Source organism: Pyrgilauda ruficollis, unplaced genomic scaffold (assembly GCF_017590135.1).
Source record: "Pyrgilauda ruficollis isolate IOZ18807 unplaced genomic scaffold, ASM1759013v1 scaffold16, whole genome shotgun sequence".
Lineage (NCBI taxonomy): Eukaryota > Metazoa > Chordata > Aves > Passeriformes > Passeridae > Pyrgilauda > Pyrgilauda ruficollis.
Window position 1 is genome coordinate 8838884 of NW_024514764.1, and position 16762 is coordinate 8855645.

The 16762-nt window shown below is 38.4% G+C and overlaps 1 protein-coding gene across 5 annotated transcripts in view; it reads right to left on the reverse strand.

Moving 5' to 3' along the window:
- CLEC16A (C-type lectin domain containing 16A) overlaps positions 1–16762 on the reverse strand; it is a 57201-nt gene that overhangs the window by 26185 nt on the left and 14254 nt on the right. For all 5 annotated transcript variants that reach the window (XM_041462701.1, XM_041462698.1, XM_041462702.1 and 2 more), the window contains exons 9-16: positions 15274–15387; positions 10297–10525; positions 8788–8917; positions 4609–4709; positions 3737–3859; positions 2258–2367; positions 1740–1784; positions 446–496 (exon numbers count right to left, since the gene is read on the reverse strand). In XM_041462701.1, the coding sequence (XP_041318635.1) occupies positions 446–496; positions 1740–1784; positions 2258–2367; positions 3737–3859; positions 4609–4709; positions 8788–8917; positions 10297–10525; positions 15274–15387 (903 nt within the window). The remainder of the gene's footprint in view (positions 1–445; positions 497–1739; positions 1785–2257; positions 2368–3736; positions 3860–4608; positions 4710–8787; positions 8918–10296; positions 10526–15273; positions 15388–16762) is intronic.

The window sequence follows — 16762 nt, forward strand, 5'->3', positions numbered from 1 at the left end:
ACAGAAATGCTATTTCCCAAATACTAAAAACAAAATTCTGCCAGGTTTGACTTTAAGTTTTGACTTAAATTTGTGGTTACTTCAATCACAAGGAAGTTTCTTGTAACTTTTTCTCTCCAAAAAGAACTTTCTCAAAAGAGAGAATATGCTGAGCTTTAGGGAAAAACAATAAACCCAGTGTCCCATTTAGTAGGCTGAAGCAATTTTTGTATACTCAATTTTCTAAGTAATGGAATTTTATTAAATGAAGAGCCGTGAAGTTTCACATAAATAATTTATGTAAGCATAGACACAACTTCTCAGAGACAAAACCACCACCCATATTTCGTTATCCTACTCCCAGCAATAAAGACCCCAGTGTGCTCAGCATCTATCAGCACATGTTCTTGCTCCTGTGCTGGATCTGGGTTTGAGGATTTACCAGGGCAGAAGGGGTCTCACTTACTGTCATACTCCGGTATTCATCTTCAAACATATCCAGAAAGATTTCTTCTCCCTTCCAAAAGAAAGAACATGGACATCCCATGAAGCCTTGCTGTTTGGGGCTCTGTCCGGTTTGGTTCTGTACAGTGTGTCTGTGAAGGGAGGCCAGGGCTGCAGGGCACTGCTGAGCCCTTCAGCAGCACTGCTGACACCTCTGGGAAAACACATTTAGGAAAGGGAGAGATTTCTCTGCAGCCCCTGGAGGACCATGGTGGAGCACAGCAGGCAGATCTGCTCTGAAGGAGCTGCAGTCTGCAGGACTCACACTGAAGCAATTGTTGTCCTGAAAGACTGCAGCCCATGGAGGAGGGGACCCACACTGGGGCAGATGAAGGTGTGAGGAGGGAGGAACAACAGAGAGAAGCTGTTCTGGACTGACACCAAATCCCTACTTCCCATTGCCCCTGGACCACTCACAGGGGAAAAGGTTGAAGAGCTAGGAATGAAGCTGAGCCTGGGAAAAGGAAAAGTTGAGGGACAGCAGTGTTTTAATTTGTCTTTGTTTCTCACTATCTAAATTTATTTTTCTTGGCAATAAATTAATTTCTGTGAAGTTGAGTCTGTTTTGCCCAAGACTGTAATTGGCAAGGGACCTCCCTGTTCTTTATCTTGACAAGATATTCTATTCTCCCTCCATCCTGTTGAGGAAGGGCAATGAGAGAGCAGCTGAGTGGACCTCTAGCAGCCAGCCAAGGTCAAACCACCACAAGTTACTTATTTTTTGTAAGCCACATTGAGCAAACATCCTTCAAGAGAATTCTAAGAAAAACAGGAAGATATCTCAGACACTTGAAATCTGTCATGGATTTACTGCTTCTTATATAGAAGTTAATGCCTAGGGCTAAAAAATTTCATTTCTTTCATTGTTTACAACACACATGTAAAAGTAAAAAGCTGCAAACATTTCCAATAAGAAAAAAAAATTAGGCAAAACTTTAGATCATAATTTCAGATATGACACAAACAAAAAGCAATGTCAAAACCAAAACCACACATATTCCATATTAGTGTCAATGATAAACTTGATCTCCAGGACAAACCCCGTGAGTCTTCCAACAGCCCTTTGTGACATATGTCAGGGTGGTATGGGAAAGGCAGAAAGGCGAGGAATTCTCCAAGAAAGCACTTCCTTCTCTATCACAAATTTGGAGTTCCCATCTTAAGAAAGGTGCTTCTTTGGTCACTATGTAAAGACTGGGCTGCAGACATTCCCCATATGTAAAGGATCTTTTTCTTACAGCATTTTGCATATTTACCTTATAGAAGCGACGAAGGAGATGAACACTTTCCTCCCTTGCACCCTAGGAAAGAGAAAATGCATTTCAGGGAATACATACACCATTTACTTATTAGTCACTTTAAAAAACCACCCAAACACTTATACAGAACAGACAGTCTAATAATTCATGGCCTTAATCCCAGAATTTGATAGAATACAGTTCTTGCACCCATGAAAATGCAGCTTATTTGAATTTATTATTTATTATTTCAAAAGCACTTTTCTTTACATTATTAAGATGGATAACATACAAGTTTCAGAGATATAAAGAAATAAAAAACTGTTGGAGAAGTTACAAATTAAAATAACACAGATGAGAACAGAGCATAGGTTATGATGTTCACAGCACAGAGCTACCAATGCAAACATGTTCTAGAAGCTCAAATTTCACATTAAGGCTTATTGCAATCAGAAATGAAACAAATTTATTCAACTATACTCCAAGACTCAGACACCAGTAATGCAGTGACTGGGAATTTGAAAGAAAATACTCACCTCAAGACAATCAAGGTGAACACTTTTTATGATCCTGCCATTTTTGGAAAAGACAAGCTGCTTCAGCAATAGGCAGCCAAGCTCTAAAGTTGCCAAACGAATTTTTCCATCTGTGAAAAGAAAATTTCAACAGACAAAATAGTAGCAGTTTTGTTACAGCTCTTGTGATCAACCCGTCCTCTTAAATGTTTCTACTCTTCCTGCAATTGTCAAACTTTGCTCCTCTGTCACACCTCCATCAGGCAGGGATGAGTGCTAGTGCTGCTTTACTATGCTGATGGCTATAAAGAAAAAACTGGAAGAGTAATTTAAAGCTGAAGAAAATTTGAAGCAGAACCATTCAGTAAGAAGGCAAAGATTAATACCACTGAACAGTAAGCCCAAACATTGGGTTTCAGTGCCTTTATCAATCTGCTGCACAGGTTGAATTACTCTAAAATTACAAAAGGATACCAGACATTTGGGATGGATGAAGTTGCAAGGTGAAAGGAAGCTTTGTCTATAACATACTAATAAGGCACAGCTTTTCCTTGAAGAGAGAAAAGGAGATGTTCTACACAGCATGCAGCAAGTTGAATAAAAAAATCCCCCATTTCCATCCTTCCCCAGCACTTCCCTTCCCAAACATGCCTTTATTTAAATAAATACATATCCTCATTTGCACTCCTTCCTGCTGCTGCAGGTACAAACTCTTCATATATTAACATGTTTTTCACCTTTGATACATCAGCACAAGTTAATATGCTGTAGAGCAGTTTTGCAAGTCAAACAAACAAATTTTTATTCTACAGACATTCAAAAATTTGATACTGTGTCAGTTTCTGGGGAAATCCAATTCTACCCATTTAAAGATTAAAGGGGGCAAAGGCAAGGAGGAGAGGTGTGGCTTGAACAAAAATCATATTTTCATGGAAGAGGTCGTGGAACATTGTAACCGTCATTTCACAAAAAAAAAAGGAAGAAAAAACCCCATGTTTTCTGCAGAACAGTTCAGAACTGAAAATACAACCTGAAGTAAAAAAACAAGATGGGAAAATCTGCTACCACCTAGAGCTGACAGACAAAGGACTGCTATGAGCAAAGGACACCACAGTTTTCAAGATTATTTCTCAACTGAAATTATTTCTGCAAGCAAAGGTGAGACAGATCATATTTTCAGGATGAAATCCATTAAGGTAAAACCACTCAAAAATCTCAATTTTTGTTTATTCAAAAGTGCAAAAAGTAGGAATTAAGACAATAGATCCTTGTATAGTTCTGAGTATAAAAACTACTCAGCACAAATCCAGAGTTTCTGGTTTCTCACCAACAAAGGAAAAGCCAATAGTTAATTGTCTTTCAGAAACCATATCTACATACTGCTCATCAAAGAGCTTGCTGAACAGTCACTTTCCCCTCAAAGAGAAGAGGCTAAGTAGCTTTTTTATTTCTGCAAAAATTTCACCTTGGAAGAAAAAACAAACCCTGGAAAAGCAATACCTGGTTGTGCAGCATAATTCATTATCCTGATAAGCCCTTCTGCAAGGACATGATTGTACGAATTTCTCTCTTCAGCATGTTGAGCTGGAAGTTGAATTCTCTCCAGCTTGACTGAGTCAAGTCCTTTCATGGGGGTGAAGGAAAAAAATGAAAATTAGAAAACAGGAGTGTGCTGTGCTCTGAGGCAAGCATTTAACAGACCACAGCAATTTTCTCAGAAGAGAACAATTAGCAATAGGAAATAGGCTTTGACTTTGTATTACAAGGAAAAGGAGGAACAACAATGACCAAACACACTGATGAATCCCTGAAAATTCTCAGCCTTAAATGGGGCCTACTGGGTGGCAACCCTCAAATCTCAAAGTGGTTGGTGAAATGCAAATGATTTTGCTGTTTCTGAAATTCTCAGATTATTTGTTTCCATCTAAATCAAATCAAAGTCTAGCCATATATCTGGAGAGCATAATGGCTAAGGGGGAGAAGATCAAAGTCTGATGTTAAATTCTGCTTTGGTAGCTAAGTAATCTGTTCATATATGTTTAAACTAAATAGGAATTTTATTTTGTAGTAGGCCTATTTAGTATCCTCCCCAAGACAAGTAAAATTTTCACTGACTTGTTATGTAAGGAAACTAATCTCATCTTTCTTTAACATATTCCTCTGAAATATCAAAGTTATTTCTCAGGAAAGGCTGGTTTGCTGGGAGACCTCTTAGAACAATACACAATACACAAATATGGACTGTGGGGATCTTCCTGTCCCATTCTAAGGAACAGCAATAAACAACCCCATAAATCAGAAGATGACTCTGTTGAGGTTTACAGCCTCTTCCAACCATGGCCTTGCAGTTAACTCTACATAACAGCATTTACCTTTGTTGTGGGACATTGCATATAAAAGACAGAGCACAAAGAGCGCATAGTAATCGTCTTCAGGACAGTCCAGTGCATTATAGACCATATCAAGAAAAGGCCTGTGGGGAGGAGTAATTTAGAAACAGTTAAAAAAATCTATAGAAAAATGGGTAACTATCTTGTTGTACATGTAGCTAATGGAAGAGGCAAATTCACAGTAATGCACATTTTCAGGCATTATAACAGAAGAGTTGTGTTACAGAGTTTCTGTTGCAGAGTACTCAGATTACAGCCACGCTTTGTATTTATATACAATAATTCTGACAATAATTCTGACTTTTAACTGGATTCATTACATAACACTTTCCCAAGAACTGCTTGTTCAAACATTTACTGGGTTTGTTTGTAGCCTGTTTAGTAAGTACACAGAATCATTGCAGAGCTCGCTTTAAGTGCATACCTAAGTAAATTTAAGGAGCTGCTATCACTGTTGTATAAAATAGACTCCTTTAAAACACATGCTAAACAGAATTGAAAAGTTCTTACTATTACAAATAAAGCATTTTTATCAGAAGTTTGGAGGAAGCTAGGTTTTTCTACAACAACAGTTTTACTGTCCAATAGTTACAGGAAAGAAAAATTAACTAGGAGGGAATATCTGAAGAGAAAAAAAAGCTTAGGAAAACAAAGCTCATCTGCAATCCAGAGTTTAAAGACTTGTGACCTATGACACACATACAGGAAGTTACAAACAGTGCTAAGTTCACCTTTCCTTTACCTGTACCTTAGAAAGACAACAGAAGTCAGTGTAATCCAGAAGGCATTTGGACTGATCAGATATGGCTGAGATTAACCTGATATTAGCACAGGTTTGATGGCAAGGCAGCTTCACTTCTGGTCTTAAGATGGCTTGCATCCAGCCAGTTGTTCAAGTTCAGAGCACATGCAAAAACTAAATATATTTTCACAACTGGCCCAGATAAACAAATCATGTGTCAGGGTAGCGTCACAGTCATCAGAAGATGACAGTGTGGAAGCCTGAGTGGAAAGGGTTTATTCCTATCTGTTAAACTATACTTTAACAGTGAAATATTGCTACATTATCTAAATTAAATTAAAAGAAAAACCATTAAAATAACATCAAAGTCACAGAAGCAAACACATTGTGCTCTGTTCAGCCCCAGCAGACGAGAAGCAGGCACTACAAGCTCTCTGCTGTGGTTCCAGGGGGTCAGAAGGGCTGTCACAGGCCACAACACAGGACACTTCAATCCCCACTCCAGTCCTGTGGAGCCCTCCTGGTCACACTGAGCAGTCCCAAGGCATAACAGAGCTCTGGGAGTTCCCAGCAGCTCCAGGCACGTGCCAGCACAGGGCTCCCTCTTCCTGAAACCAGGCAGTGACCAACATGCCAGCCACGCTGCTCCCTGCTCAGCTCCTGCCACGGCAGCACTGTGCATTTCTGAGCCTGGATTACAGCGCTCCTCTACCAGAACTGCCACCGGCAGCGATCCCTCTTTGCCCAAGTTCAACACTGCTCAAAGTGCTTAAGTCAAATTGCCCACATATTGTAGATCTCAAAAGAATGTAACTGCTCAAGAAAAATAACCTAAAGAATTAGCAATGTTGAAAACGAGCCAAGAGGGCCTTCAGGTTTCCTAAGCACTACCCAAGCCCTACAAGCCCTGTGTCACCTTCAGATGGGGGGCTTTTCACTCCATAAAATGAGCTCAGCTTCAAGGTCTAAAGAACAAAGAGGACCAAAATTTTAAAATACTTAAATGCAAGATAACACTTGGTTTGTTTTCAGACCAACAGCAGACCGTAAACAACCGAAATCCTAAACTATAAAAGTACAATTTAATATAATTTCATTAAAGCCAAGGTTTTACCAGATCAAAGCTGCTGAGGTATCAGTAGTTGTTCCATTAACACCAATATTACATTGTATTAAATGACTTCTGTGATGTCTAACGCATTTTTCATTGTTTTCCCCCATATACTAATTAGATTCATGATATTATGAAACTTGAAAAAAAATCATTACACAGCAGCAAGAGATACCATTTTCATTCCAGATGCTTCTTCACAGCATCTTATTGGCATTATCTGTCTCAGCCACTATAATCTGAGGCTGAAACAACTTCCAAGAATCCCCCTCACCAATGTTCCTCATTTAGACTAAATACACAACAGACCCAGAAAAACTTCAGCCTAAGAAAACAGCAACAGAAGCCACAACATAGCATGAAGATTTGACATGCTTTGGAAAAAAAGCTTTGCTGTGCAGCATTTCATAAAATGAATTTAATTTAAAACATGTCTTTAAGCTTAAACTTTCCAGAAGTGAGGCCTATCAAAATAAAATAACACCTAAAATACTTAAGCTTTTTCTTTTGTTTTTCACAGTAGGAAAAGGGCTAAGGGAAATTAAAAGCTTGACTTAGCTTTTACAGCTGCAGATTTTTAACTGCCATCTGTGCTGTTTTCTATTTATTTTTCAACAACTATTGGACTGTTTTAAACAAAAAAACCAGTTTTCATAGTAAAGGCTATATGGTAAGTATTTTCAAATGTATTTCATAACTCTGTAAGCATTTGCTTCCTTTACTAGTCTTTTACTAAGGGCTTGATAGAAGCAGCAGATCAAAGGCCATCCAAGTGCTCCTCAGATTATTTTTTCTTGTGGAGTACGTCCACAACTGAAGACTGCAACACACTAGGAACCATTGTCAGCAGAAGCATTAATGATTATTGCAGGTGTGGAAGCTTCAGTTCCAGCATGGCACAAAGAGGTCCCTGCATTTTCCACTCCCACATGGTGCCCTATCCACAAGGATCAGTGATTCCAACCAGTGTAGGACAGAAACTACACATACAGAAGCAAGTCTCTTGAGAAATTAAGCTGTTGTTTCAAATATTATACTTGGCATAATATAATACAACATCTTAAGGTACAGCAGCTAATCTACTGACATTTCAAAAAAACCCAAAAAACATACAAAACAAAGGCCAGAATTGTCCTATACAAGGTATATCCTTGTTTTAAAACTATTTTTAGCTCTGCACATTCTTTGATGTTGCTTATTTTTAGAAAAGATGCAGAATGCTGTGAGACCACATCTGCAGATCAAGAGAGGCCTGAACTGCAGACATTTCCCAAATGCACTGGCAGCTCACTTCTAGGCATTCTGCACTTTTCAAGACCCGAGCATCCACTTCAGTATTCCATGCACTCACTGCCAATTTCTTTCTAAAAGCCATTTGGCACATATTTTAGTCAAATTATCAATAATCTAGAACAATGTGTTTTAAAGCCAGTTCAAGTCAAGGTTCAATTTCACTTTTACAATGAAATTAAATGTTATCTTTATTAATGAATGTAATCTAAACTACAAAGCTATAATGGAGACAGAATGAAATTCTGGGAATACCAGGCAGCATTTCCCAAGTTTAAAAATAAATTTTAAATCCTATCAAACATGTGCATTTCCCCAATGGACACATTTGCAATTACTTTTGTGTCAGGCACATTTGGTTTCTTAATATTCTATTAACAGGAATGCAAAATCTCTAGTGAGAAGGTGTCTTAGGGATATTCATTATATCCAAGCCTAAATTTTGAAGTCAGGGTAATTTCTGCTCCCAGAAACACTTATAAACTGTATTTCCAGTAGAAGTTTCCAATAATCCTAAAACATACTAATGGACCCTGGAAACAGTAAAAGGCTACAAGGGTTTCCCTATAACTACTGCTACTAACATTCTGCCAAACTCATCCCTGAACTGAAGAGTTTTCCTTGTTTTCTCCTTATAGGTGCATACAAAATGGACAAATGCAACCATAAATATGATTAAGGAAACTTCCACCTTAATTTAGAGGTTTAGGAAATTACAGAATGGAAACATTTATATTCTATTTTTGTCATGTTAATATTCTGCAATTTAACTTTACCAACTGAATGCATCACAACTGCCCAAAGGAAAGCACAAACTAGAACGGAACAGGATGATTTCCAAAACTGAGCAACAGAGAGGCTACACCTCACTTATGTATTGATTCACTCGTGATCCAGAAAAAACCCTGTAATTTTAACTTGAAGCAGATTTCAAACATCCCTTTAAGAAAAGCGAAAGATTTAAGGGGAGGGTAGGTAAGGAAACAATTCAGCAACATCTTTTACAGTTCCTTTATACCTGTTCCAGTTTGTCATCTCACTCCCAGAAGCAGCTGCACTCTTTTCTTCATCTGTTGTATTCTGTTCTGTCACAGCAGAGATAGACAGCTCTGACAGCTTACACCTCTCCATGATTACCATCTCTATTTCTAAAAAACCAAAACATACCACCAAAATTTGATATTTTCAACAAGATTATCACAAGCTCTTCTGTATTTTCTGTTTGGTATTAAAAACATCTCAAACATCTATATATAAGAGGTATACCATTAACTCACAAAGGTTAGTGAGCAGATGTGGGCAAATTTTCTTCCCAGCAGAGCCAAGAAATTGGCTTACATTTCGTTAAGGAATGTAACACTATAAAAAATGTATACATGTACATAAAATATGTAAAGAAAATATACATATCATTTTGGCAAATAAGCCACAGTCAGCTCCCTTCCCACGCAAACCACAGGAAGAAAAGCCATAGAACCTGTTTCTGAAAAAAAGATTTGTGAAAAAGCTGGTGAGACTGGGGCATGGGTGGACATCAAGTTTCACTGAGGGTGTAAACAGGCCTCTGCAATTGCAGCAAACAGGACACCTGGTCCCCAGTGCTTCTCACCTACTGAGTTTCAGTACAACAAACAAATCTTGCCTTCTCTTAGGAATTTGGACAAAGATTACAACTAAATGCACCAGTTTAAACAGTAGATTATTTCAGATTTTCTTCAAATCGTGGTGGAAAATACACCATCACTTGTTTGACACCATTTAAGGAAGGCCTTCTCAAAAAGACTGTTTACCTAAATCTAAACCCAGTCATGTTTGGACAGGACTGTCAAAGCATAACACTCTTGCTTTCAATTGCTTGCAGCCAATCCTGCCACATTTTTCTCAATTTATGTTTAATGTAAGTACTAGGACTTATATACATCCTTTTAAAAGTTAGTAACCATAAAATAAACAGTTACAATATGCTGTAAGACCACTCATTCTATAAAAGCAGTTCTTAGGTTTGTCTTACAACAAAAATGCAGAAAAAGTCCAAGTAAAAAAAAAAAAAATGTAAGAGTCAAAGATATTTTCAATTTTGAACTATTTTCCATCATGTACTGTCACTTCTAGCACACCGGTTACATTTTATCATTGAAACATACATAAAATACTGCTGATTATCTTGCAAAGGTGAAGTGGCTACAGCTCTCCCTTTCCACAAAAGGACAAGTCACAAAGCTGTCAAGCTTGCTTATCAAGTGCCACAGCCATGAACACTGAGGTGCAAGGCATGCATTGTGATAAGGGCCAAGGCCTACAGGCAGATATGAACACATTTTCACAGCTTTTAATGAGATTAGAAGTACATGTTCTCACAGCTTGATTTAACATGAGAAAAAAAATCCAGCCAAAGCCTTAAGCAAATATCATAGTCCCATGTTCACCTAGCAGCAAGAGAACAAGTCATGTAAGTAATCACAACTAGGTCCATCAGTAAACAAAAGTACCTAAATCATAAGCACTGTTTTCTTGCTGGAATACTCACCTTCATTTTCAGTGCTTGTTCTTACACCCTTTGAACTTGCTTCTGTACCTTTACTTTTATCAAGGTCATCTTGGTTGTCCTCAGATCCTCTCTCCTCTTCATCTTCTTCACCAACATTTTTATAGTTGGGTCTCTTCTGCATCCTCTTCTTCCCTTTCTGTTTGTTAATTTCAAGAGACCTCTCAAGTGATTCTGTGGGTTTTATGAAACATCTGATACTTGACTTTGCCTGTAAATTTGAAGAGTGTACACTGAGTTACAACACGGCATTTTTAACTGTAATTGATAAACTTCAGTTCATATAAAATGTAAATCAGCACACTATCCACAAATTTCAAATCCATTTTAAAATACAAAAAATTAATACCAAATCATCAGTAGCACAACTGTCCCCAAAGTAACATACCCCAAAGATCTATGGTTAAAAAGTAGACCTTCTTGAGACAAGATGATACAGAACTACCTATTTCATCACCACAAGTTTTAGATTGAAGGCGTGAGACATATTACACATAAAATTCAAACACCTTTTGTAAAAAGAATAAAAGCAGCAAAATCCTACATGTGTGTTGACAGCAGTGTAATAATATGAAATACACCCCTTTTAAAGGTGCAAGGACTTTTTTAAAACAGCAAGGACAAAATCCAATGCTCTATGCTGTGAGATTTTGGGTTGGTTGCGTTTTTTGAAGTCTTATGCTTCCCTCAAAATCAAACTAATTCCTGCATCAACTAGGAACAAATGACAATCATTAGCCTTTTTTGGGCCTCCAGACACTGACTTATCAAGTCTGGAAAACACAACTTCATTTATTAGACTTAATTTACTTGTGTTTTACACAAAGTTATCACAGGATAAGATGGCAAACCAACACCTCATTTTCCTAAGTATTAATTTATAGCACAAGAAAATAAATTTCGATAACAAATTTCTCCCAGAAGAAATTAAGTGTTTCCAATAATGTGTCATACTAACAAGACAGAACAATAGATTCTTATAGAAAGTGACCAAGATGCTGCAAGAAGCTCTGCAAATAGAAGGAGTAACAAATTTGGGTTTTAACAATTCTGCAGCTTGTTTGTGAGCTGTGCTGTTTGAACTCCCCTCTGCCTGCCAGCTGATCACCAGAGTACAAAATAAGCACTAATCAGCCAAACCTCTGTTACTGAGAAGTGAAACACATGGTTTGGAGCTTTCTGCCAGGTTTACACTAAACAAGGCAGCTACAGAAACCCTGTTATCTTCCAGAGCTCAAAACCTCAAGCAGATTCAGCTCATACTGCCTAAAGGGTTAAAACCTTAAGGGCAAGCCAGAGAATGAAGTAAGACTAGAGTAAATACCAAACTGATTACATTCTTTGCCTTAGGTGACTCAGTACAATAAGCACTCAAGAGGACTGCATCAAAGAAACTTTGGGGAAAAAGTTTGAAAAAAATCCTTCCCTTCATCTAATTAGGAACACCTATACATAAGAGATTAGGAAAAGATCAGGGAAGAAGCTGTCTACAAGTTAAAAGGCCAAAATGATTCTCTGAATCTTCTGATATTTTGCAAATGCTTTATAGAAATATTGCATAAGTGAATTTACACTTGGCACTAAAACAAACCACATAGTGGGAAGACTATTTTACAATACCAAAAAAATCCCCGTAATACAAAATTTGCTACATTTATATCCCCTGATAACCTCTTGGATGCATTTTTTGTGTGATCCAACTGCAACACAGGAAGGTTGTAAAATGACCATGTTACCTTTATTGATGGCTTCTGGCTACAAAAGTCACTTGAAAAGGGAACAGCACCTTAAGTCCTATTATTTAGGGGAAAAACAGAAAAGTAGCATGCAAGTTGCATAACACATTTTCCCCTTTCTGCATTCACTTCTTACTTCTGCATTGCTTCCTAGAATCTTGTAACTACTTCTTTATGGAGAAAGCATGTACTTAACATCCTTGCATTTCTCATATGCTGTCAGCCACAAGAGGAAAGTACCACAAGACACCAGTAGACAGTGATGTGCTTGTAAACACTGAGCCATAGTCTGCTCCAAGAAGGAATGCTGTAGAAAAAGCCCTACACAAATATTCTGTTCTGCTAAAGGCATCAAGTCTATTTCATTAAAACATTTTAAAATCAGACTTAGAATTATTTTAGATAGCATTTGGTTTATAAGTTGATTATACAGGTTGAGGGTACTGCTAGTTTATATCTTTAAAATGTCTTCCAACCACATTTTCAATAATGGTTTATCTTGTGCAACGTATGATGGTAAAATAAGGCAATACCAGTAACACCTTTTACGGGAAGGAGAAAGTAGGTTAAAGAAGAAACATGCACTAGGTAGAACTGGCCCACATCTGAATGATGCAGAAAACAGATCTCACAGGAAGTAAGGTAAACCTTAGTGTGATATCTGACAAGTTTAAATACATTCTGCTGCCTATACATATTCAGCTCTCATTGTGACATAAGGGTTTGTATTTCTTCTGATGATGTCTAAAACCAGAAATACAGGGAAAAAATACGGAATGATGTGGAGAACTTGTTCAATGGAGCCTGGGCAATCACTACTGCCCACTGATGTTCAGCAGATCTCCATAAGTAGGTTATTGCCAATTCATAAGATATCACCAGTTACAACTGCTGGTCATTTTTCCATAAATTGATTTACAATAAACAGTATCACTTGCTCCTCTTGTGAGAACTACCACTGCCCTTTGCCCTAAATAATTCAGGGTATTTTGCATTTATACACAGCAACTGTGATGCTTCTCAGCTTTTGTTTTTGTGAAGTGTTCTTTACTCAGTGTTTCAGCAAGAGGACTCTGCATCTAGAAAACTCAGTCCTTACTCTGTACCTCATTCCACTTTAATTTATCTTATTAGAAAGATGAATATAGATATGAGGTTCTACTTACTTCTGCGTTTAGAAACTATGTGCTAGTTAGAAACTGACCGTTACATTTCAACTTAAACATATCACGACATCTCAGTTACAGCAGTTAGGTACAGAGTGAGGGTTTAGAAATAGCTGCAGTTCACCACAATACACAGATATCCCCACAACAACAAGCTTAGGACAGTATCAGAACAGTTATCATGACAAATCAGAACACACAGGAAGTAATAAATGATAAATTTGGGTCTGATTTAAGAAAAAAAATTCTACATTCAGACTAAAAGTAAAGTAAAAAATTTGCTCATCACTTTAACAATTCTAAACTAACTTCTGAAGTAGCTTCCAGTATTCAATAGAAGTTTGCTATTTCTTTGCAACAGAAAATAGCACAGCAATAACCCTGCAAGGATCCTGATATATCTTCACTTGTACAGCTGATCTGAGCCTCCCTGCACTGAGCTGTGTTTCAGCAGGGAAGCTCAAGCAAAGCCTGCAGCAGCTCCCAGACAACCCTGCAGAACAGCTCCCTCCGTGGCTCCCCTCCCTGGAAGCTGAGCAGGGAGCTCTTCTGCTGGACACTGCACCCGACTCCTTCTGCACATAACCAACCTCCACCAGTGGGCTTCTGACAGTCTAGGCTTTCCCCTCCATGGTCTCACTGAACAATATGGTTGAAGTTACTAAAAATTAAGGTTTCTCCCATGGAAGTTTTTCCCTTTACCCACTGCTCTGCACTCCCTGAAAGACAGCTCCACCTCTGGCAGTTTCTCTATTGCAGAAGGCCAATACCCCTCCTATTTAGTACCTGTTCAGCTACAACAGAACCCCAGGTTTACACGTTAAGAGGACACATCCTTTAAAGCCAGAAAGGAGCAGCAGCCTAAGTAGTATTACAAAATTAAGAGATGAACAGTCTATAGGAAATCCCTAATATTCCTAACATAAGTGCAAGTACACAAACACATGCTATAGTATTTTGTAACTCTGTACAGTAACCATGACAGGAAAAGAAAATCTCACTTTTGTAACAACTGGTACTCCACCCTCTTGCCACAAATTTCCTAGCAACAAAGCTTCTTCTGCACAAGTAACACACAACATTCAGTATGCCGTTAGCAGAACGTCAGACATTTCCTAACGTAAGTAAGAGATTGCTTTATCTTAAAGCAATCAGTCAACTCTACCATTCTACCATAGTTTTTTCTAAAAAAGGTTAGATTCTAAATATCAAGGTCAACAGAACAAAACACCAGAACACAAAAGCTACTGGCTAAGATCAAATGCCCAGCGGGAAGAAATCTGGAACATCTGATGTATCTTGGAGGAGTTGAAACTCCCAGAGCTATAGCCACTGCTGGGAAAGAAGATGCATGAGAACCAATCTATTATTTGTTATGAAGTAAACATTCAGTCAGCCATTAGGGGACATGCTCAATTTTTAGACAGAACTACAGTCAGAGGCCTGTTACAGTAAGGTCATGCCCCCCTACTTGTTACCATCCCCAAAATAGGCCTTTAAAAGGTAACAAGCAAGCATTACACAAACTGTGAAAGCCACAACAAAAGAGAAAATATTAAAAACATGACACCTAGAAAACCAGTAACAAAAGCATCAGCATCTAGCAACAGCTACCCATGGTTAAATGTGAAGGTAGACAGCCAGGGACAAAGTAACACTCTCCCCTCTCTCTGTGGCTGGTCTCTCTTCTCACATGCTCACCGATGCACAACTTTCAGAGATGACCAGTTTTACTGCTAAAACACTGGGAATATTCAGATGAAAATGTTAAGCCTGGTATAAGTCTCTTTTCTACTACAAGCTGCACAAGGAAATTTCACAGGAAAGTTGTGCTGAATCATTTTTACTTCACTACCAAAGGGCAGATAAAAACTGAACACAAAAGACTGGATTACAGAAGTGCCCCATCAAAATGATGGTCCAACAACAAAGTCTGCTGCTGCTGTCATCTCCTAAACATAAACGCCTTGGCGTACCAGGTTCCAGACACCTGCTTTTATTTTTCAAAAATCTTCCTTGCCTTAAAAAAAATAAATTACAAACAGTTGGCCACTTACTGAGTTTTTCTGTATATCTTGCTCAATCTTAGAAGAAAACACTGAGAGGTCCCCGTTGAGTATAACCTCAGCCAAAGAGTTCACCAAAGGAGCATAATGTATAATCAGAAAAACCTATTGGAAGAAGAGAAGAAAAAAACCCATCAGACATATTTATAGAATACACAGTTTCACAATTTCACTAGCTGAACATACTTTTGACCTTGTTAAGTGCTATCTTTGTTTTACACATAAGTACAAATCGTAACAGAGAGCTCATACAATCGACTTTAAAACAAAGGAGACAAGGGTATCTGACCTTTCTCTACCTTTGAAGCTACCTAATTTTACTAATTCTTCATATTCTTTCCTCCTTCTGAGAAGTGTAAATTCTCTCTCTTCAACACCTTTGAAAGGAAAGTCGTGTGATATTCTAGCAAGGAACTCATTAAAACCATTCCAGAAATTTATTTTTTTTTTAGAAACAACAAACTGATTATGGTGCACAGCATCCCCAGACATTCCTTTGTGCCAGCAAGTGGCCAGACTCCAGAAAGTTCTGTGCACACAACCACTGCGCAGTGATTCATGACTAAAGGCCGTGCACTAGGCTGAGCTGGATCAGAAGCAGCTTTCCTGGCACTTAAATTGCAGCAAATCAGTGTGAGCTACACAATGGCTACAGAACACAGGAGTAAGGACCATAGTGCCTGGAGCACTGAAGCATTTGACCACGAGCGCTTTGGTGCTTTACCAGAATTCTATGTTTACACTGACTACTATATTTTGAGCCCAGGCTTACAAGTCTGGGCCAGCAAACAGCTGGCTCCCAGACAGAACCAGCTCAGGTCCAGCTGCAATAGCCTTCTGTCAGCTTATATCCATTCCCTTCAGAAGAGTATGAAGGCTAGATCACTTATCAGTGGTTCTAGCTGTAAAATTCCCAAATAATTCCTAAGTCATTAAACCTAATCACAGCTTTGAAAATATTTAGCTAAATGTTCTCCACAGGTTTTCTGATTAAAGTCAAATTCATATTGTGAGAAGCATTCCAGACCTCCAAAAGAGAAGTGATTATTAGCATGTAGTGATGATCTACATTAAAGTTTAAAGTCACAACACACTTCAAAAGTGCTTTGAACAACCTCCAAACCACTCCAGCTTCTGCCAATTCAGCAAGTGTTGCTTGACTGTCCACAGGCCTGTTCTGGTGCAAGAACAGCACATGTTCCCTTTGTCAGAGTGGCTGAGAAATCCCAGCAGTGCATTTTCAGGTGCTGGCATGAGTCTCTCAAGCACTTGTGTCTAATATAAGAGTTGTGCCTGGAGCATATGCCTGGTGTCAGGAATAGAAACAATCAGCAAGGTTTGGCAGATCCCACCCCACCACAGACAAACTCCAGGTTAAAAGAGGTGGGAGAAGATGTTCTTCTGCCAGTCACAGAAACAGTCGCTTCATTTTCTATACCACATCCTGTTCTGATACACAAAATATGTTCTCAGCTCTTTA